Source organism: Brassica rapa, chromosome A02 (genome assembly GCF_000309985.2).
Source record: "Brassica rapa cultivar Chiifu-401-42 chromosome A02, CAAS_Brap_v3.01, whole genome shotgun sequence".
Taxonomy (NCBI): Eukaryota; Viridiplantae; Streptophyta; class Magnoliopsida; order Brassicales; family Brassicaceae; genus Brassica; species Brassica rapa.
In genome coordinates, this window is record NC_024796.2 from 13,268,620 (window position 1) to 13,287,676 (window position 19,057).

General features: G+C 34.0%; 3 protein-coding genes and 2 non-coding genes across 7 annotated transcripts; 2 read left to right on the forward strand and 3 right to left on the reverse strand.

Annotated features, from left to right (window-relative positions):
* Positions 1-941: 941 nt before the first annotated feature.
* LOC103852944 lies at positions 942-2,029 on the forward strand. Of its 2 annotated transcripts, none has more exons than XM_033284682.1 (2): positions 942-1,415; positions 1,458-2,029. In XM_033284682.1, exons 1-2 carry the CDS (start codon positions 999-1,001, stop codon positions 1,824-1,826), a joined length of 786 nt encoding a protein of 261 aa, XP_033140573.1. In that variant the 5' UTR covers positions 942-998; the 3' UTR covers positions 1,827-2,029. The 2 variants fall into 2 exon arrangements, with proteins under 2 accessions (XP_033140573.1, XP_033140574.1); XM_033284683.1 differs by having other exon boundaries at positions 1,500-2,029.
* Positions 2,030-3,818: 1,789 nt separating this feature from the next.
* On the forward strand, positions 3,819-5,761 carry LOC108870773. Its single transcript, XM_018656436.2, is given in 3 exon segments — positions 3,819-3,851; positions 3,957-4,040; positions 4,042-5,761. Coding segments are annotated over 3 exon segments (162 nt in total). The 3' UTR covers positions 4,087-5,761.
* LOC117132197 lies at positions 3,988-4,139 on the reverse strand. Its single transcript, XR_004455758.1, has one exon. It is a non-coding gene; the product is annotated as a U4 spliceosomal RNA (small nuclear RNA).
* On the reverse strand, positions 4,893-5,057 carry LOC117132341. Its single transcript, XR_004455891.1, has one exon. It is a non-coding gene; the product is annotated as a U1 spliceosomal RNA (small nuclear RNA).
* LOC103852946 (bifunctional nuclease 1) lies at positions 5,637-9,840 on the reverse strand. Of its 2 annotated transcripts, XM_009129848.3 has the most exons (14): positions 9,579-9,840; positions 9,206-9,509; positions 9,000-9,088; positions 7,835-8,895; positions 7,364-7,640; positions 7,122-7,292; positions 6,966-7,015; positions 6,818-6,874; positions 6,663-6,728; positions 6,498-6,572; positions 6,293-6,411; positions 6,092-6,183; positions 5,941-6,005; positions 5,637-5,866 (listed from the first exon to the last, which is right to left on the reverse strand). In XM_009129848.3, the coding sequence occupies exons 5-13, from the start codon at positions 7,626-7,628 to the stop codon at positions 5,944-5,946; spliced, it is 957 nt and encodes a 318-aa protein (XP_009128096.1). In that variant the 5' UTR covers positions 7,629-7,640; positions 7,835-8,895; positions 9,000-9,088; positions 9,206-9,509; positions 9,579-9,840; the 3' UTR covers positions 5,637-5,866; positions 5,941-5,943. The 2 variants fall into 2 exon arrangements, with proteins under 2 accessions (XP_009128096.1, XP_009128097.1); XM_009129849.3 differs by having other exon boundaries at positions 7,839-8,895; positions 9,000-9,509.
* Between the last annotated feature and the right edge of the window lie 9,217 nt (positions 9,841-19,057).

The following is a 19,057-nucleotide window of genomic DNA, read 5'->3' on the forward strand; positions in this document are numbered from 1 at the left end:
CGGTCTATTTTTATAAAATGTATGCATCAAACCGTTAATCATTAGTATTAACCTTAATATAATGTTTGCAAATATATAAACAGTAAGAAGAACTAAGAAGTTCTCCTCGTGCATGTGACTCATCCCATTCTCACGTGATTCTCGACCATTTGCCCAATACGGCAATACCCCTTTTGTTTTCGAAAGTCCCATGAACTTCGTAAATGTGAGCAAGGCCTAGTATTATTATGTGTGTGGATAAGCTTGTGGCTCTTTTACTTTGACGCCTTGTGACTGTCACGTGTCCTTTTCGAAAATTTTACAAGTTTTGTTTCATAGGCTGCTTAAACAAGATCCATGTAATCAACTTTTATTATGATAATTTTCTTTCCGAAATGTAACATTCGAATATTCTGCAACAAATAGCCTCGTTAAATTATACTAAGCTGGAATATATCCAGTATATGTACCACGGGAAACTATATCTTCAAATGAAAAATATATAGAAATAGATCTCTTTATCAACATGGAAGTTTCCATAGAGAAAATATTGTAATGAGATGGCATAATAATTAGTTGTGGTAGGCAACTAATCATTGTTTCCAACTTTCCATAGACAGGAGACAAAACATGATAATAGTAGAATTCACCAAAGGTTAGGAAACTTTTATGTATTGTGCTATCATTATTGGTTGAATGTCCAAACAAGATTACTAATAATTTTATTTTTGAAAAAAGCCAAACAATATTAGATCGAACAATTAAAGAGCATTAAAATATTTTAAAGTTGTCTATATAAATAAGATCATAATCAGTGGCACATCAAATATTCTATCGATCGCTTCACTTTCCTGATTTAAATTTCCGAGAGGGATTGGATAATCTCAATCTTCACCGTATTCAATTTCTCAAACTCAGATCAAAGAGACAGAGCAAAGCATTTATACCTTCGCTGTTTCACGGAAACATAACAAACAAAACGATTCAGACAACTACAAAAAAAAAAAAAAAAAAAAAACATGACGAAACCGTTTGAGTTCCATGGTGTGGAGGCGGAGAAAGCAGAAGCGATGAGGAGATACAACAACCAAAAATGCTTCCGGAACATTATACGAGCATGCGCCGTCGCTTTACTGTTTTACTTGTGGTTTCCGACAGTGACGGTTTCACTGCTAGCTGTCGGCGACTGGTTTTACCGAACCGGAGCGGTTATCGTAACCAATCGTACCGTTGTCTTCGTCTCCGCAAACTTACTCGTCGCTTTGGTTTTCATTCTATCTCGCGATCGCGACGACGAGAGTAGTTCCAAACCAGATCTATACGATCAGTACACCTCCTCCTCATCCTCCTCCGCCGTTATCGTACCCGCCGCTGATGAAAAAGTGGTAGACGATGATGGTCCGAAGAATCAAACCGTTGCGGCGTTGGTCGAGGAGGTAGTTGGGGAGAAGCAAACCGTTGCGGCGTTGGTCGAGGAGGTAGTTGCGGAGAGGCAAATCGTTCCGGCGTTGGTAGAGGAGGTAGTCGCAGAGAAGCAAATCGTTCCGGCGTTTATTGAGGAGAAGGTGGCTGTGGAGGAGGTGGAGGCGGTTACAACAGAGTTAAAGAGGACCTATAGGAGGACGAAGTCGGAGAGAAAGAAGAAGGTTAACCGGCCGGTGACGGAGTTTCGAAGGACAGAGTCGGCGAACTCGGGGATAGAGAGATTGAGCAGCGAGGAGTTTCGTTTGAAGGTAGAGGCATTTATAATGGAGAAGAAGAGATGTCTTGTTCAGGAAGAAAACGACGTCGTTGCATGTGGACTTGAGCTGGTTGGTGCTGCTGACTCTAGCTATGGATCGTACTAAGTAGATGTGCAGAAATGTGATAATCTCAAATTATATTATCTACTTTTGATTAGTTTTAGGAGCGCTCTTCAAAACTAGACGCAAAATCATTGGCTATATTTTCATTGCTGATGATTATGTTTTGTGACGGTGAAGCGAGATTAGCTGATTTTCTTTGTTACAAAACGTATTTGAATAAAATATCATTCGGACGGTTTGTCGTATCAAACTTAGCTTCGTCTTTTCAAAAAAAAAAAAAAAATTGGTTGCCACTGATCAATGCTGGTTCGATTCATGTTCCTTACCGTTTCAGTTAGCTAGCTGAAAAATGGGAATTCCAGTTGATCAGTCAGAAAATGGATCATTTGTTATTCTTTTCCCTTCTTTTTCTTATACCAAGACCAATGTTAAGAAATCGTTAGATGATGATCATATGTTTTATGGAGAATTAGTGCACAAGAAGACACCTAAATGCAGTTTAGACTGTCTAAAACATGTTTTTAAAAATCTTTTGTTTATGACTGATTTGCCGTTTAGATAATATAGAAATCTATATGATGTTTAAACCGATTTTTATTACACTAACTAAAACTAATGTGGTTACACTTTCCATGAAATTGTTATTGTAATAAGACATATACCCAATATCTACCTACTTAGTCAGATTTTATTCTGCGATTTTGAATGTATCAATGTAACTTGTAATCTTATTAATTGTCAATAAACCTTTTTTTTTTCATTTTATTTGTTTCCTGATATTTTCTAACTCGTGTATATAGGTTGAAGCTATTCGGTCTCTTCTTCAGCAACTTCTTTTGTCATGAATAATTGGCAATTATTGTCACCAACATTTCCACTTAGTTTCCTAAGAATATTTCTCAAAAATATTCACTGGGTGTGTTCCAAAGGACCAACCAATGATACTTTCCTTTACCAAACTGTTTGACATTGGTTTTCTAAATGAATCTAACATTTTGTTGCAGGAAGAAACAAATACTTAGAGAAAACCCGTAACAAAAGATGGTAGTAGAACGAAGGACATGTTACATATATTAATAGTATCCTTGGATTCCTACCAGCTTCTTGATTCTTTAATTGTTACTTTTCTAGTGTCACATGAATTGGTTATGTTTTGGCCTTTTGACATGAAGTGTATACATTAATCAATCTTTTCGGAAGGTTCACCATCCACTTACGACAATTGTTTAAAGAACTCAATGTGGTAGTGTGCCATTATTGAGTATTTTTTATGTATCCCCTTAGCAAACAGAGATCATTTTTTATTGTATTTGTATTGTTGTTTTGTAGAGGTTGTTCCTGCAGAACAAACCTGTCAGATAATAAAATGCTGTTAGGACTACTTATACATCTAAAAGCATAAGAGAAGGCCAATGGAAGAATGAATCAAACAAATGATAATCATTTTAGTAACCTAAACCCAAATACAGTTAGCATAACCAGTTAGAGATATTAACAAGAAGAAAAAAACTCTATTCATATTCACTGCAAGTCACAGGAAATTTATATAACTTCGATATTGAATTACAAACTCCTAAATAGTCAATGTAGAACAGTTGAGGACCCGAGGTTATAGTGTTTACCTTTTGGTGTAATCTACCTTTAGTTAGTTGAGCTCGCAAATAAATTCATGTCTCGTCACCACAAAACCTAATAAATTGATTGAATACATGTTCAAATGTAAGAAACTATCTTGACCCCTTGGATCATTTGTGTCTACATTAAAAAAAAATATAGAACACGTACTCCAATTATATCGTCTACACCATAAGAATTGTGTACGTGCAAATGATTTCATATAACTTGCTACACAAATTTAACTGGTATGACCGAGAGAGAAACGATAGCAGAGAATAGAATCACATTAATTCTTCAAAGATCTCCGTAAGTTACAGTGGATGTGGAACTTTCATTTTTACTTCCGTAGTACAAGGGTGTGCAATATATACATCGACTACCTTCTCCGACTAGTTCTATTTATTTATCACGTAACCAATGTGGAATGCTGTTATTAACACACATGAAGCCGTTTGACGCGATACTATACTGAGCTTTCTCAGTTATTTGGGCTTAAGCGTACATTATGTTAATAAGAATTCTTATTATTCCAAACAAAAATTCCTTTAATACCAGACGATTAAATATTTAAACTCAGAAATTGTAGGGCTTTACCCCGAAGGGAGCCCTTCCAGAAATTCTCGAAGGCCCAAGACAAGCTTTAGGCCCAGGAGGGGGTTTGGAAATAGTTTTCAACCAGCAATAGACGCGCCTCGGTTAGTACCTCATTAGCTGCGTCATTGCCCCAAGCGCAAAGATGATTTTCAAGAGAGCACGCGAGACTTTATTTATAGCGCAAGTTTATGAGCTTCAGCATGTCTACAACCGATGTGGGACAAATACACGCACCACCTTAGATATACAACAAGCTTTGTACGTCTTGGGCCTCTTAAATTGAGCCCAGCCTTCTTTTTTTTCTGTTTCGTTGTTAATAATATTCGAACTCGTTTTTGCTACTTGTTCACTCTTACAGTTGTTTTCATTATCTTTTTCCATAAACATTTTCTACAGTTATTCTTAATTCTAACTGGAAATATACATCATTACATAGTAGAGTTCTTATGAAATCGACATTCTTGTCTATGTATTTAAATAAAATATCTTGTACAAACTTTTGGAAGGAGCGTGATAGTCTCCATCGATCCTAGTTCAGATCGACAGATTCCATCTTCCTCCTAATAGATTATATGATCAGAAACAGCAACAAAACCTCCACAAGCAAAAAAATACAAAGTTGGAATCAGCTCTTTAGCTATAATATGCAGGCGCGACATCACGTTTGTGAAACTCTAATTGCTGACTCCATTGTCGACCGGCTCTTTCATTGTGTTTTATATCTCTCGTCCTCACTCCTCTGGAATTAGCTGGCTAGATAGGTTTCTGAGCTGATTCTTAACTAGAGTAGATTCTGAGTTTTAAAGAGCGTTTGTAATAGAAAAGCAAATAAAAAAATAAAATGATACTGATGATGATATTTATTTTTGATAATATATAAGTTTAAGACTGATGATGGTAGGGACCGCGCGAACGCAGGCCCCCTTTTGCCACAAATAATGACGTAGGCTCTTTCTCATGGAAAGACCTTAAGCTAAGCACCCCTCCGTACAGTGCAATGGAGGTCAGTAGCCTAGGCCACTCGTCTTCTTGATCACGAGTTGACCCCGTCCAGGTAAGTATTTTACTCGTTGCGCCAAGGTCTCCTCTTATACTCTGTTTCCCGAATCAACTTATTGCGACGTAACCGATGTGGGATGTTATTGTTAACACACATCATGCTGTTTGAAGTTCCTGTTATAGAACAACGTGCTGGTCTTACAGCAACTTGAACGGGGCTTTTGAGTAATAGACATGGGCTAACAACTATAGTCCCGCTCGCTTACAGATATGTTCCACATTATAGACTGAATAAGAAATATATTCTCTGTTTAAAGCTTTTGTAAAAATTGTATATAAACAATTGACCAGAGAAAAAGCAAAGCTATCTGAACTTCATAAATCTTAATGTTTACAGACTTGCCAATCAACCTAAGAAAACCAAAACCAAAGTATTTGTAAGATTAGTTTTAAAGACACTGCAATTTTGTCGACAAAGCCATCTCGTTTCTCTTTTCTTTCAATTTGTTTGCTATAACCATTTCTATTTACACCGCTTCGACTAAGTGCTCTCATAGTAAATATCTAATTTACTTGTTCTTGGATAAAGACAACTGCAATTAACTGAATAGAGACAAGGCCGAACAAGAGTGAGTCTTAAGATACAATCAGAGTGAACTTAACGTGCACAAGAAGACGCAGATTAATAAGCATTATGTACACATCACGCTAGATACATTTAATACATTATATAATTGTTTTTTTTTGTTTCTGGGAAAATGGGTTAAGTGTAGAGCATTCTTCAATCTCCAGACTCTGCTTCTTCCTCCACTTTGATCCCCGACAATGACCTTCTTCTTATTATGTACATAGACAAATACTCGTTGGTCGAGCTGTCAGAAAGGAGGAACATAAGCATCGATGATGATACAATCATTTACACGAGCATTCGTTTTATGCTTCGTACCTCTTATGTGTATTTCCTGAGGTTACGCTTGGCCCGAAACTGGCCAAGCTTGTCTCTCCATTCAGCTGCAAAATCATAAAACAACAATGCATTTACCTTTAGAGCAATGCTACATGGAAAAACAAGATTATTTTATATAATCAAAGCTTACCAGCTTCATCATATCGCTCTTCATTAACGGCTTGCATCATGTTGCTCAGAATATTGAACTCTTTGGTATCAAGGCAAGCCTGACCATTTGGTCTGCGCAAAGGCAAAATGAAGTTTTTAAGTCTCGACAATCCAATTCACAGCACGAGAGGTATGAAGTGGGGAAGATTTGATTTGATCTTTAGGTGTCTGAAAATTTTACCGGTCTTGTTCAGTAAACAATAAGCCATCTGAAGCAGGTGTCTGTTGTGACAGCTTCCCTGACTCGATGACTCTCATTCCATCACTATATGCAAGGTATTTGTTCACTTGGATAGGTACCTAATAGAGAGAGCAACACAAATTTACAACCCTGAATACGTATTTGTATTTAGCGTAGGTGGTTTATAAACATGTTTATGCATTACCTTGCATCTAACAGCTATGTTAATTGCATCTGAAGGGCGGAGGTCAAAGCTGATGCAGTCCGATGCATTACCCACCTGCAACATCGTTACAAAGAAGCCTTAATAGAGGGATAATAAGTAACTGAGCAGATAACCATATCTGAGTTTCAACGACCGAGTGCAAACCTTTGAAAGGTATAACTGGGCAAAGTACGCCTCGTGAACTCTTTTGGTCACTCTAACAAGTCTAACCTGTAGAAAAGTTAACAAATATACATGAGCAATATGTTCATGAGACAAGGAGATTACAAGGAGGAGAGGCTGAAACCATAAGGACATACTTCGTAACCCATCTTGTCCACCATTTCCTTCACCACTTGATACATGGTTGGTCTTGCCTACAACCAGTAACCAAAAAAAACCCATTAAATTTCTCTTCTGTACTGGCACAAACAGAGAGACAAAACAAGCGACAAAATAAAAGCATACAATCTGGACATTGGTCATTGCTGCCATAAGTAACACACTAGGCATCTCCACTGCAATGAAACAAAACCAAAAATATTTGTGACATTGCGAATAGAAACACCACTTTGAAAATCCATCAAAACTAAGCTACTTATAACAAAATTTTAGGTCACGTACAAACAATAATAGGAAGGAGAAGACCAGTCCCATCTTCCATTTTCAAAACAATAGCAGGGTGTGGAGCATAATCAGGCAAATGGCCTCCTTGAGGATTGTTATGAACACATCGTAGCTGCCTGCCGTCTCTCATCTTCACCATGAAACCATCAGCTCCACTCTTCACCTCAACTACAAAACATTCAAAAAAACAATAAATGAAATTGATACAAAATCAAACAAGAGAATCCACTAAAGCTTACCAGCTTCCACTATGCTAGAGTTGACATACTCCTCATCGTTTTCGTTGAAATTCTCAGCGGTGCTTCCGTTACCATCAGAGTGAGAGCTGAAAACACACTTGATGCTAATCTTGCTACACCCCCGCGGATGCAGACGAAGCGTGACATGAGACTTGATCCGATGACCCAAGAATTGGCTTCTGAGAAGCGTAGGTTTCAGAGCGCATGCACCTACTTGTCTCGGACGAATCGCAGGGCAAACAACCGGTGCTTGAACCGACCTCATCTTCCTTTTCCTCTATACATAACAATCAAAGGCTCGGTGTTTAGCATCAATCTACAACTGAAAGTGAAAAATTCTACCACAAAAGTCAAAACAATCAACGATCGGTGTGTTCTTCGCCTTGATTATCGTTTATTCATCAGATTTTCACACATATATAGCGAAAATGGTGATCAGTAGCTAGGAAGAGTGAGTTTTTTCTGAGTTACCTACAATTTCGCGAGGGAGATCGACGGATCAGATGATCGCAGATGGCGGGAACAGTCAGGGAGCGAGACTCGAACGGATCGGAGATTTTCCGAAGCGAAGAGGAAGATGATCAAACGGATAGAGAGAGAGAGAGAGATTCTTAGCTTGGGAGAGTTGAGAGATCAGAAGAGTGAGAGAATCTCTCCGTCACTTTATTATCCCAGTTTTTGCTTCCATTGTCGATTCTACCCTTTTACCAAATCTGCTTCTTTCTTTTCCTAATACTTCTGTTTAGTGATTAAATCATTTTATAAAAAAAACTATGTTCTGTGTACTTGCCTCTTCCTTTGTATCTATGGACAAAAAAATATTTGAGGTTGGTGAACTTTTGCAAGGTGGAACCCTATTATTCTTATTTTTAGTATAGATAAAAATTTAAGACTTTTCAATCAGATATGTTAATTGAAAAGTAAATTTTAGATATATCTGTACGAAAAATGCTAATTTTAATAAATATGTTTGTTATGAAACTTCAATATTGTTTAAAAAATCTGTTGTTTTAAGTAATTTAAAACATAAAATAATGTTCCCTATGCTTTGACATTTTTTTATAAGGAAAGTCAATGAATGATTCATGTGAACTATTTTCATTGTAAGAGCACCTCCATTGGTTAGAGCCTTTAATGGGTTCTTAAAATTAATTTAATTATTAATTGTGTACTTTAAATAGTTTAGAACCTAATTTGTTTTGAGAAAGTCCAATGGGAGAACCTCTATGAGGTTCTTAATTTTTTTTATTTTTTTTAGAAATTGAACCAATTGGTAAGATGGAAGTGTTTTAGATTTTTACAAGTATTTGAGAAGACAAACAAAAACTAATATACGAGAACCAAATGGTAAGATGGAAGTGTTTTAGAAGATATATTGAGGTGATCTAACAAGTACCTTGATGCCATGTAACTCTGGAAGTAGCATAGAGAAAACATTCTAGTTCCTAAAACATGTTGAGGTGATCTAACAAGTACCTTGATGCCATGTAACTCTGGAAGCCCATGACTCTTGTACAGACGACCTACCTGATCTATAACACCCATATAAATGGTTCAACATATGACATAAATTAGCTAAGCTTCAATGCCGAGCCAGAAAAAGTTGAACTTGATCAAAATAAAAAAAACAGAGTACCTGCTAAGGCTAGAGACAGATAAACCGCGATCTAAAGCTTCTTTACAGACATGTGATCCCACAAACCCATTTCCACCAAAGACAAGTATCTGTCGGGAAACGAAACAATGATCATAGACACAAATTGCAATGTGAGATTCCCACAGAAACTGAATAAAGGTCGTACGCTTTTTTTTTTTGTACAAGTCCAACACATAAGACATTACATTCACAATCATATTCTTTAAATGTTGGACCCATCACAGAAACAGAAGTGACAACATCTAGCTCGCTCAACAGCTCTTGAACTCGAACCTTCAACCTCGAATCATCATCAAACCCTTCTTTGTTCTCCTGCAATACATCACGAAACAGAATCGACCTCGCCTCATCGACCTTCCCTTGCTTGCTGAGACAAGTGCACAGATTACAAGCCTTGTTAGCATCAAGCTCTACAACTTGAGCTTTACGGTACACAGCTTCAGCCGCTGTGTACTCCTTTAGCTGCATATAAGCCCATCCCAAGTTTCCCTGAAACACACAAGTTCCCAATCAGCTTCAATAAAACCTCTAATAATCATCACTGAGATTTAACCGTACCAAAATCCTAGATGTCTCCTTCTCCACCGTGACATGAAACTTCTTCCCGTGAGATCTTGCTGTCTTCGTCGGCTTCCCGCATTCCCACCATCGATTTCCAGAAACAATCATTCTCTTGAAGCCTTCTTCTCTTATGATCTTCATCATAGCTTCAGAAGGAGATTTTGCCTAACCCAGAAGGATGAGATGAGATTCGAGAGAGGAGACGGAGTGATCGAGAATGAAAGAAGACGAGAAACTGATTTCGCACAAAGCACGGCGAAGGAGAGAAATTAATTTTGCACCTTTTTTCAAGCCAATACGGATCCGCCACGTTAGGGGTTTTTACCACTTCTACTTTCTCTTAATTAAACACCGGTTCTTTCATATTTTTACGTTTTTTTTTTTTTTTTTTTTTTTTTTCTTCCCTTAGAACCTCTCTTGAACTCTCCAATGGAGCTGGTCTAAATACACATGATCTGTGTTTTGATCGTTTTATAAGAAGGACACTGTCAATTACTTCTAATTTAAGCGAAGATCTAACAACTAGGAAACACAAGTGAAAAAAAACAATGCAAAATAAATCATTTTTTTAAAACGTGATTGGACTAAAGAATTTTGATTTCGTATTGTTTTCATTTATTTGTATTTTTTGTGCAACCATTTTATTCGTACTTAAAATAAAATAAAAATTTGTCGGCTTAAAAGAAAGTTAAGAAACTGAAATAAGGGCGAAAAGGTAATTCACTGATATTGATGTATGATGACGTGAGGCGAGAGAAATCATAAAGGATCGACAGGTCATCAATTAACGGCAGCCGGTGTATTTAATCGCCTAGATGGATTCCACGTGTACCTGCGCCGTTTGTATCACAGATGGTTTTGGATAAGGCCGTAGAATTTATCATATACTGACTCTCTTTTTATTTTTTTTATATTGGCTTTTTCTAGGTTATGATTTTCTCCCTCTTCTAGACATTATTATGGCACTACATGTATTTTTTTGGTAATGTAAATAATAACATAATTGAACTCTTTTTAGCGGAAAATTTAAACCTAAATTGGAATGGGGAATACATATAAAGAAGAAATTTATTTTGTTTAGGATAAATGAATACTTCAATTTGGATGGTTTGATTCCGAACTAAAGCATACTATAACCCGTGAAAGTGCAATACATTTTTGTTAGAAAGTAACTATAGCTGAATTTGCAATGTATATTATTAAATCTGAAAGTGAGACACCATTGTTTATATATATATATATATATATATATTATTTTTTGGCATCCATCATTATTTTTAGAAAAATCCTCTACAATAGGTTCTATAAAAAGTGCATTCTATAAAAAAATGAGTACAAGATGTTTCATTAAATAGTAAATCCTCTAATTTATTAGATTTTAGAATTAGGTAGTGAAATTAGGGGTAGCGTTTAAAATTTTAAAACATTTTAAAAATATTTTTTTTTACAAACAGTAGTTTTCAAAAAACATTTTCTAATTTCAAAGAGAAAATTTGAAAAAAAAGTTTGAAAAATAAAAACTTACAAAAAGTTTTAATTTGGAAACAAATAACTTGAAACTATAAATTTTTATTTCTTTATTTCTTTATTTATATTTATATATTATAAAATGAGGGATAAAAGATTTTTGACATTGTGTCATTGTTAATACAATTTGTTTTGATCATTTTGTGCTTAAAAACTTTTTTGGAGATAAAAATTTAAAAATGATTATTCAAAAGAATTATGTTTCTCAAAAAAAAAGAAGACTATTGGAAAGAATTGTATTTATTTTAAAAAAATCTAATAAAGGTAATTAGCGGGAAATAAAAGTCTTATTGGAGGAAAGTGAAGGAAGCAAGTGGAAGCTAAATTGCAGCTTAGAAGTCAATGTCGATGATGGGCCCATTGATAAATCAATCGGTCCAAATCCAGAAAATTGATAGGCAAATGGCTTCACAAGCGTTCCTTCGTTATCCATTGTCCCAGCTCCAAAAGAAATATCTTCTCCACAATGTTTGGATACTATTTTTCTTACTTGGAATAAATGTTTGCGTTGTACCTTGTTTTATGTTGAAAGTGCTCAGATATCTTGAGATGGGCTTTTCATTGCACATACATATTACACTTTTGATCCAAAAGTAAATTGGGCCATATTTTGCCCCAATAAGGACCCATGGACAGCAACGATTTTGAAGTTTTTGATCCGAGTAACCACATGTATATCAAATAGTTGAAACTGTTTTATATCAGACTTGGGTCTAAACGAAGGCCCAGCGTATCATCAGCAGTGGTCAAAACAATTAGCTGTGAGACGGTATAAAATGGTCAAAAGCATTAGTTTCTTCTGGAACTCTGTGTATATTACACTTCTAATCGAGGATTACTGTATGTATTCGTGAAAAAATTATAGCAGAAAATTAACAATTATGGATCACAAAGACCTCCAAAATGTATACAATATATATAATAACAAAAGTACTAGGTGATTATCCGCGTCCATGCGCGGAGTGAAATTTATATTTTTAATAATAATCATTAAATACAAACTTTGATCGTTCAACCATTATGTCATAAGTTCCCAAACGTATAGTCATGGACCGTCAATATGAAGTCGATGAGTAGGGTTATATATATATATATATATATATATATATATATTAAACCTATTTAATTTAATAGGCTTCAATGATATCATTCAGACGTTATATTTCACCATCTCACTTTGATATGAAGAATTGTATTTATGAAATGATATGATCAACTAAAATTTGAGATCCGCGCTTGAATGGTATGAATATTAATTATGTATACAAATTATTATTTATGTTGTGTTGATTTACGTATTATGCAATATTAAATATACTGATTAATTGAGAAGCGAGTAAATATTAATTTAGACTTCGTATTCATATGATTTTATTAACGTTTTTATATTTAATGTAACAAAAATATTATTTTTATGAATATGAATAATTATTAATTAATGCTTCCTACTCAATGTAAATTTAAAAATTAACATGTTTATGTATTTGTATATGATATATATTTTAATCTAAACAATATTGATATATATATATAATCTGAATCTATATTAAATAAAATTTCATATTTATATGATTTGTGATCATGTGTATCTTGTTATAAAAAATAAATTAAATCACTGAATACAAAAATTTAAATGTAGAATTTTAATAGTTTTAGTAATTTATAATCGATTTAAAAAATTCAAAATGTAGCATATAAGAAAAAACTAATTTTTTATTATATGATTAATATAATTAATTATTTTTTAAGAATAGAAAAGGATGGAAGATAGAAAAATTATTATCAAATCTTTATTATTTAAAATCAATAATTGTCATATATTTGTTAACCATATTAGTTAAATTCCGTAGTTTTTATTTAAAGAAAGAATTGAGAATATTATTTATACACTATTAATTAATTTGATAGTTAGTTTAATAAAAAATATAATATATGGTGTGATGGACCAACCTATTTTTCTAAAGATTCTAAGAGTTAGCATAGTGATGACACGTGGCTACCAAAATATGTTGTAATGCTCCAAGATTAATATATAATGGATATATATATATATAGCTAGTAGCAATTAATAATATACCATAGGTAGTAAAATGGTCACCCGTGCCATACGCGGAATGAATTTTTAAGTTAAAGACATTTTTCACATCAGTTGTGATTTTATCAGTTTTTTTATTTGTTTCTTTATTTTTATTTTTTGTCAACCATTTGTTTCTTTATAATTTGTTGCTTTCATATTTTATTATTCTATTACCTATGTTTTGTTTCATACTTTAATCATAATTTTATTATGAAAGTAATAATTATATTCCTACGTGTTGTTTTATCTTAAATTCATAATAAATTTATTTAATTTTTTGCTTACACTTAAAGATTTATTTCCATATAATATATTTAAATTACACCTAAACAGTTACACAAGTTTTTTGGAAAAAGAAACTACATTATCTAAATCTGCATAATTTTATTCAATATTTTATCATGTGACTAATCTTTTTACTTTATAATATCTATAGATTAAAAATAATAATCTATTTTAATCGCTCATTCCGCGTATGAACATTCCGAAAATTCATATCCGTGATGCCGTGAGACGGTATAAAATGGTCAAAAGCATTAGTTTCTTCTGGTACTCTGTGTATATTACACTTCTAATCGAGGATTACTGTATGTATTCGTGAAAAAATTATAGCAGAAAATTAACAATTATGGATCACAAAAGACCTCCAAAATTTATACTAATATATAATAACAAAAGTGTATATATAACATCAAAGGAAGCTTCCTTCCCTTTGAAGAAAAGCTAAAGTTAAACTGAATATAAATAAGTTCGCTATTTACTAAAAATAAAATAAAAAGATATTCACATGCACGTATATATGTGATACTGATAAGGTACTTAAAGATTTTTGCGATTTTTAAAGATTCGATGTCGACTGCTCTAAGCCTCATTCACTCACTCTCAAGATGTTAGCATCTCCCGACCAACCCTACCATATGTCTTTCTTTCATCTTTTGTTTATTCCTTTTTAATCACTTTGCGTATTTTTCATTTTTTTCATAATATGTTTAATCGATTGTCTGTTTAGACTAATATTTTTTATATCAAACTCAACAATAGCAATACTCGCATGAAATACCAAATAGTTTTACCATCCAATGATTCACACACTTCAAATGATGCTACCAAAATTATACCAGTCTCCTTAGCATCTTCACACATGACACAACTAGCAAATCACGCAATGAAACAGCTAACATGTTATTATATGCTTAAATAATTCACTTGATGCGTGCACTTGAACAACAGTTTCAGCAACTATAAAATATTTTTTTTTTCTTTCAAGTGCATGCACTTCCACAGCGGTATTATTTGATAGGTCGACGATATATTATTTCGATTTTCTATTCAACAATCACGAGACACGAATTCTAAGCAGCAAACGGAGACAGCGAGTTTACACACATTGTATGTAACTCATATTGTAGTATCTAACGTACGTACATGTATGATTTTATAATAATGTATACACTAGTGCATATGCCTATTTATATGTCTATATCGAATCTGGTTTTATGATAGATCTTGCATGTCTGAACTCTGATATGCTGGTGTCTGGAACTTGTTCCTCGGAGATTATCTTTTATTATTATGGGATTTTTGCAAAATTGACCTACAACTTAAAGTCAAACACAAAACTAACCTCCCTTTTTTTTGAAAATTGGTTTTGCCCTATTCACCCCACAAGTTCATATAATTTACGAAAATGCCATCAATTTTTTTTTTTTTTTTTTTCGAAAATGACATTTTTACTCTCTCACCCTCATCATCTTCAAGTAATTACAAGATTGCCATTGTCATCAATACCACAACCACCATGAACAACCAATTTGAAGCTCTTAATGCTCCCAAAATCGATTTACCCTTCTTCTTTTTCCATTCTTGTGAACTAAACACAACATATCTCTCACTTTCTCTCCACAATGAGCTAAAAAAACCCAAGATTTTGATTCTAAATTTTTTATGGTTCATAGAGTCATAGAAGCTAACAATTATGGGTGGGTGACTTTCGTTTGTGATTCTGTGTGCTTGGAGAAGCCTTATGTATGCTAAGGAACTTATCTCACCAATTTAAGGTATGACATCGAGTTTTTTTCCAGATCTGTTCGTCAGACGACTTACTTGGGAAGTCGTCTGGCTGTAGACGACTTACCTTTCAGTCGTCTGGCTGTAGACGACTTACCTGGAAGTCGTCTGGTCAACGCAGAGGTTATTTTTGCAATTGACTTTGAAATCTGTAACCTGAGACGACTGAAAGTTAAGTCGTCTACTATTGTTTGGTTTCAAAAAAAATTCCAAAGAACCTAGACGACTTACATTTCAGTCGTCATAGGTTAGTTTTGCATTTGACTAGATAATTTCAGAAGTTTGACTTCCCCAGACGACTTACATTTCAGTCGTCTGGCGAAAATTAAAATAATAATATTTTTTTAAAAGTAGACGACTTAAAGTTAAGTCGTCATAGGTTAGTTTTGCAATTGAAAAAAAAAACTTCAAGATTTAATTATACACAGACGACTTATAATTCAGTCGTCCACCAGACGACTTAATTGTAAGTCGTCCAGGACTTTTTTCCGAGATTCTGGTCAAACCTCGTAAATCCTAGACGACTTACATTTCAGTCGTCTCGTGGACGACTGAATTATAAGTCGTCTGTATATAATTAAATCTTGAAGTTTTTTTTTTCAATTGCAAAACTAACCTACGACGACTTAACTTTAAGTCGTCTACTTTTAAAAAAATATTATTATTTTAATTTTCACTAGACGACTGAAATGTAAGTCGTCCAAAAAGTCAAACTTCTGAAATAATCCAGTCAAATGCAAAACTAACCTCTGACGACTGAAATGTAAGTCGTCTAGCTTTTTTGGAGTTTTTTTTTTAACCAAACAATAGTAGACGACTTAACTTTCAGTCGTCCGAAATAACAGATTTCAAAGTCAATTGCAAAAATAACCTCTGCGTTGACCAGACGACATATAGTTTAGTCGTCTAGACAACTTAGATTGAAGTCGTCCGCGTCTTCTCCACTAGTTTTTAAGTCTTCTAGTTAGTTTTTGAATAACTTGTATTTTTAAGAGTGATAAGTAACTTCAAGATATGTAAAACTCATATTTACAAAATATGTTCTCTCCCTTAGTTTTACTAAATTTGACTAAGTTTTTCAATGCAAACTTAAAAAATATGATATGCTTTGACTAGTTACTATTGTTTGTTTCCATCTCTTACCAACATTCTTGTTTATTATGATGAGAAAAAGGCCATTGGAGTTTATTATTGCATATGAGAGATCCAAAGATAAGAAAAAGGCTACTGAAGTCTATTATTTCATTGATTTGTAAATGTGTAAACACATTGTTAGCACATTTAATACATCTTGGAAAACATTATTACTGATTTTACAAAAAATTCACAACTAAAAGAGTATACATGCAATTCACAAAACAGACCACAAACAAAACTATTATAGATCATTCATCTACAAAGACAAGCTTGGATTCCACTTGAGTAGATGAGTAGACAAGACCAGACAACTTTTAAGAAGTCCAGACGACTTCTAAGAAGTCCAGACGACTTCCAGGAAGTTCAGACGACTTTTAGGAAGTCCAGACGACTTCCAGACGACTTTACAGGAAGTCCAGACGACTTTACAGGAAGTCCAGACGACTTCCAGACGACTTTACAGGAAGTCCAGACGACTTTACAGGAAGTCCAGACGACTTCCAGACGACTTTACAGGAAGTCCAGACGACTTTTAGGAAGTCCAGACGACTTCCAGACGACTAACAAGTAAGTCGTCCCAAAAGTCTTCCAGATCTGAAAAACCTGCATATTAAATCCAGATCTGAAAAACCTGCATATTCAAAAACGTTCAAATGGCTTAAAAACAGAAAAAATGAATGGAAGATTAGATAAATCTACCTTTACAGAACACACAAAAATACATATCTAAAAATAATAAATCTACCTTTAAATTAGTGGAAGATGAGTACCATCTAATTAAAAACCTGCAAAAAAAAAATAGATTAGTAACAAAGACATGAGACAAAATTGAAAAATTCATATAAAGTTTGGTGTTTTCAAGTCAAAGAGATTAAAGTGGGTTTGGAGAGTTTTAGTTTGGGAAAAAAGTAAGAACTTTATACAACAAGAAGTTACCAAATGAAGAAAAATCAGACATAAGAACTTACCAAAACGCTCAGAAAAATCCAGACGACTTCCTGGAAGTCCAGACGACTTCCTGGAAGTCCAGACGACTTCCTGGAAGTCCAGACGACTTCCTGGAAGTCCAGACGACTTCCTGGAAGTCCAGACGACTTCCTGGAAGTCCAGACGACTTCCTGGAAGTCCAGACGACTTCCTGGAAGTCCAGACGACTTTGTCAGAAGACTTCCAAGAAGTCCAGACGACTTCCAGACGACTTCCAGACGACTAACAGGTAAGTCGTCCAGAAGTCTTCCAGATCTGAAAAACCTGCACATCAAATCCAGATCTGAAAAACCTGCATATCCAAAAACGTTCAAATGACTTAAAAATAGAAAAAATGAGTGGAAGATTAGATAAATCTACATTTATAGAACACACAAAAATACATATCTAAAATTAATAGATCTACCTCTAAATTAGTGGAAGATGAGTACCACTTGATTAAAAACCTGCAAAAGAGATAGATTAGTAAGAAATACATGAGACAAAACTGAAAAATTCATATAAAGTTTGGTGTTTTCAAGTCAAAGAGATTAGAGAGAGGTTGGAGAGTTTTAGAATGATGAACATTACATTTTTGTTGCAGCCATTTGAGAGGAGGAGAGAGAATGTGTAAATTTTTCTTTATATAGGGAGACAAAAAATCCAATTAGATTAAATATTTTTGACTCAGACGACTTCCAGGACGACTTACATTTCAGTCGTCTGGTGAAGAAATTAAAACAGACGACTTACATGTAAGTCGTCCAGAAGAGCTTAATATTTTTAGCGGGAAATTAAAAAATTTTAGCGGGAAACTAAAATAGAAGACTTTCCAGACGACTTACAAGTAAGTCGTCTGGACGACTGAAATATACGTCGTCCGGGTAAATTATTCAACAGACGACTGAAATATAAGTCGTCCACACCCTAAACATAACCCCTAAACTTAATTATCTAATTAAACACTTCATAAAACCAAATCAAACTTGAAAAGTGTTTACTATACACAAAAATAAACACATATAAGTGAAAACTAATTTTTGAAAAAAACATTTTAGTTTTCCAAAATCTAACCCTAACAATACATACAATACTACAACATATGTTTGCCAAACTCCTAAACCAAAGTATTTCATGATTCACTACTTCCACTCATCTATCTTCAAAACAAATCAATTTTATCATATCTTAATTTATATCAGTTAAAACTGTTTATAATTACTTGATTTTTATTTTTTACGCATCAAAATATTTTTTTACAAGATTTATAAATTATTTTTAAAATAAACTGGTACCAGACGACTTACATTTCAGTCGTCCAGACGACTTCCAACATCTCAGACGACTCAGACGATTTACTGGGGCTATATTCGTAAAAATGGCTTCTGTTTTTTTGTTTGGTCACAAGGGGCTGAGCTGTAATTTCACTAGGCTTTTAGGTTAGTTTTGCATTTGATTCAAGTTTGGGTATAGGTTTGGGATTAAAATCAAGTTGTGGGTTAGTTTTGGCAAAAACCCCTATTATTATTTGGTCTTTGGTTTAAAGAGAAGGGTTCTATAATTCACATATACATATAAATCATGTCTGTTGAACAAAATAATATACCTTAAGAATATATATTTTATAAATCATGTCTCTTGAACAAATTAAATAATACCCCTTCCATACATATTTATAAGTTGGGGTTTTTGCCAAAACTAA

Coding starts and splice junctions, on each gene's coding strand:
- LOC103852944 (XM_033284682.1), top strand. CDS start 999: ATGACGAAACCGTTTGAGTTCCATGGTGTGGAGGCGGAGAAAGCAGAA. Junction 1,416..1,457: donor TTGCGGCGTTGGTCGAGGAG/GTAGTTGGGGAG, acceptor TTGGTCGAGGAG/GTAGTTGCGGAGAGGCAAAT.
- LOC103852946 (XM_009129848.3), bottom strand. CDS start 7,628: ATGAGGTCGGTTCAAGCACCGGTTGTTTGCCCTGCGATTCGTCCGAGA. Junction 7,293..7,363: donor CTCTAGCATAGTGGAAGCTG/GTAAGCTTTAGT, acceptor AATGTTTTGTAG/TTGAGGTGAAGAGTGGAGCT. Junction 6,412..6,497: donor ACATAGCTGTTAGATGCAAG/GTAATGCATAAA, acceptor TCTCTCTATTAG/GTACCTATCCAAGTGAACAA.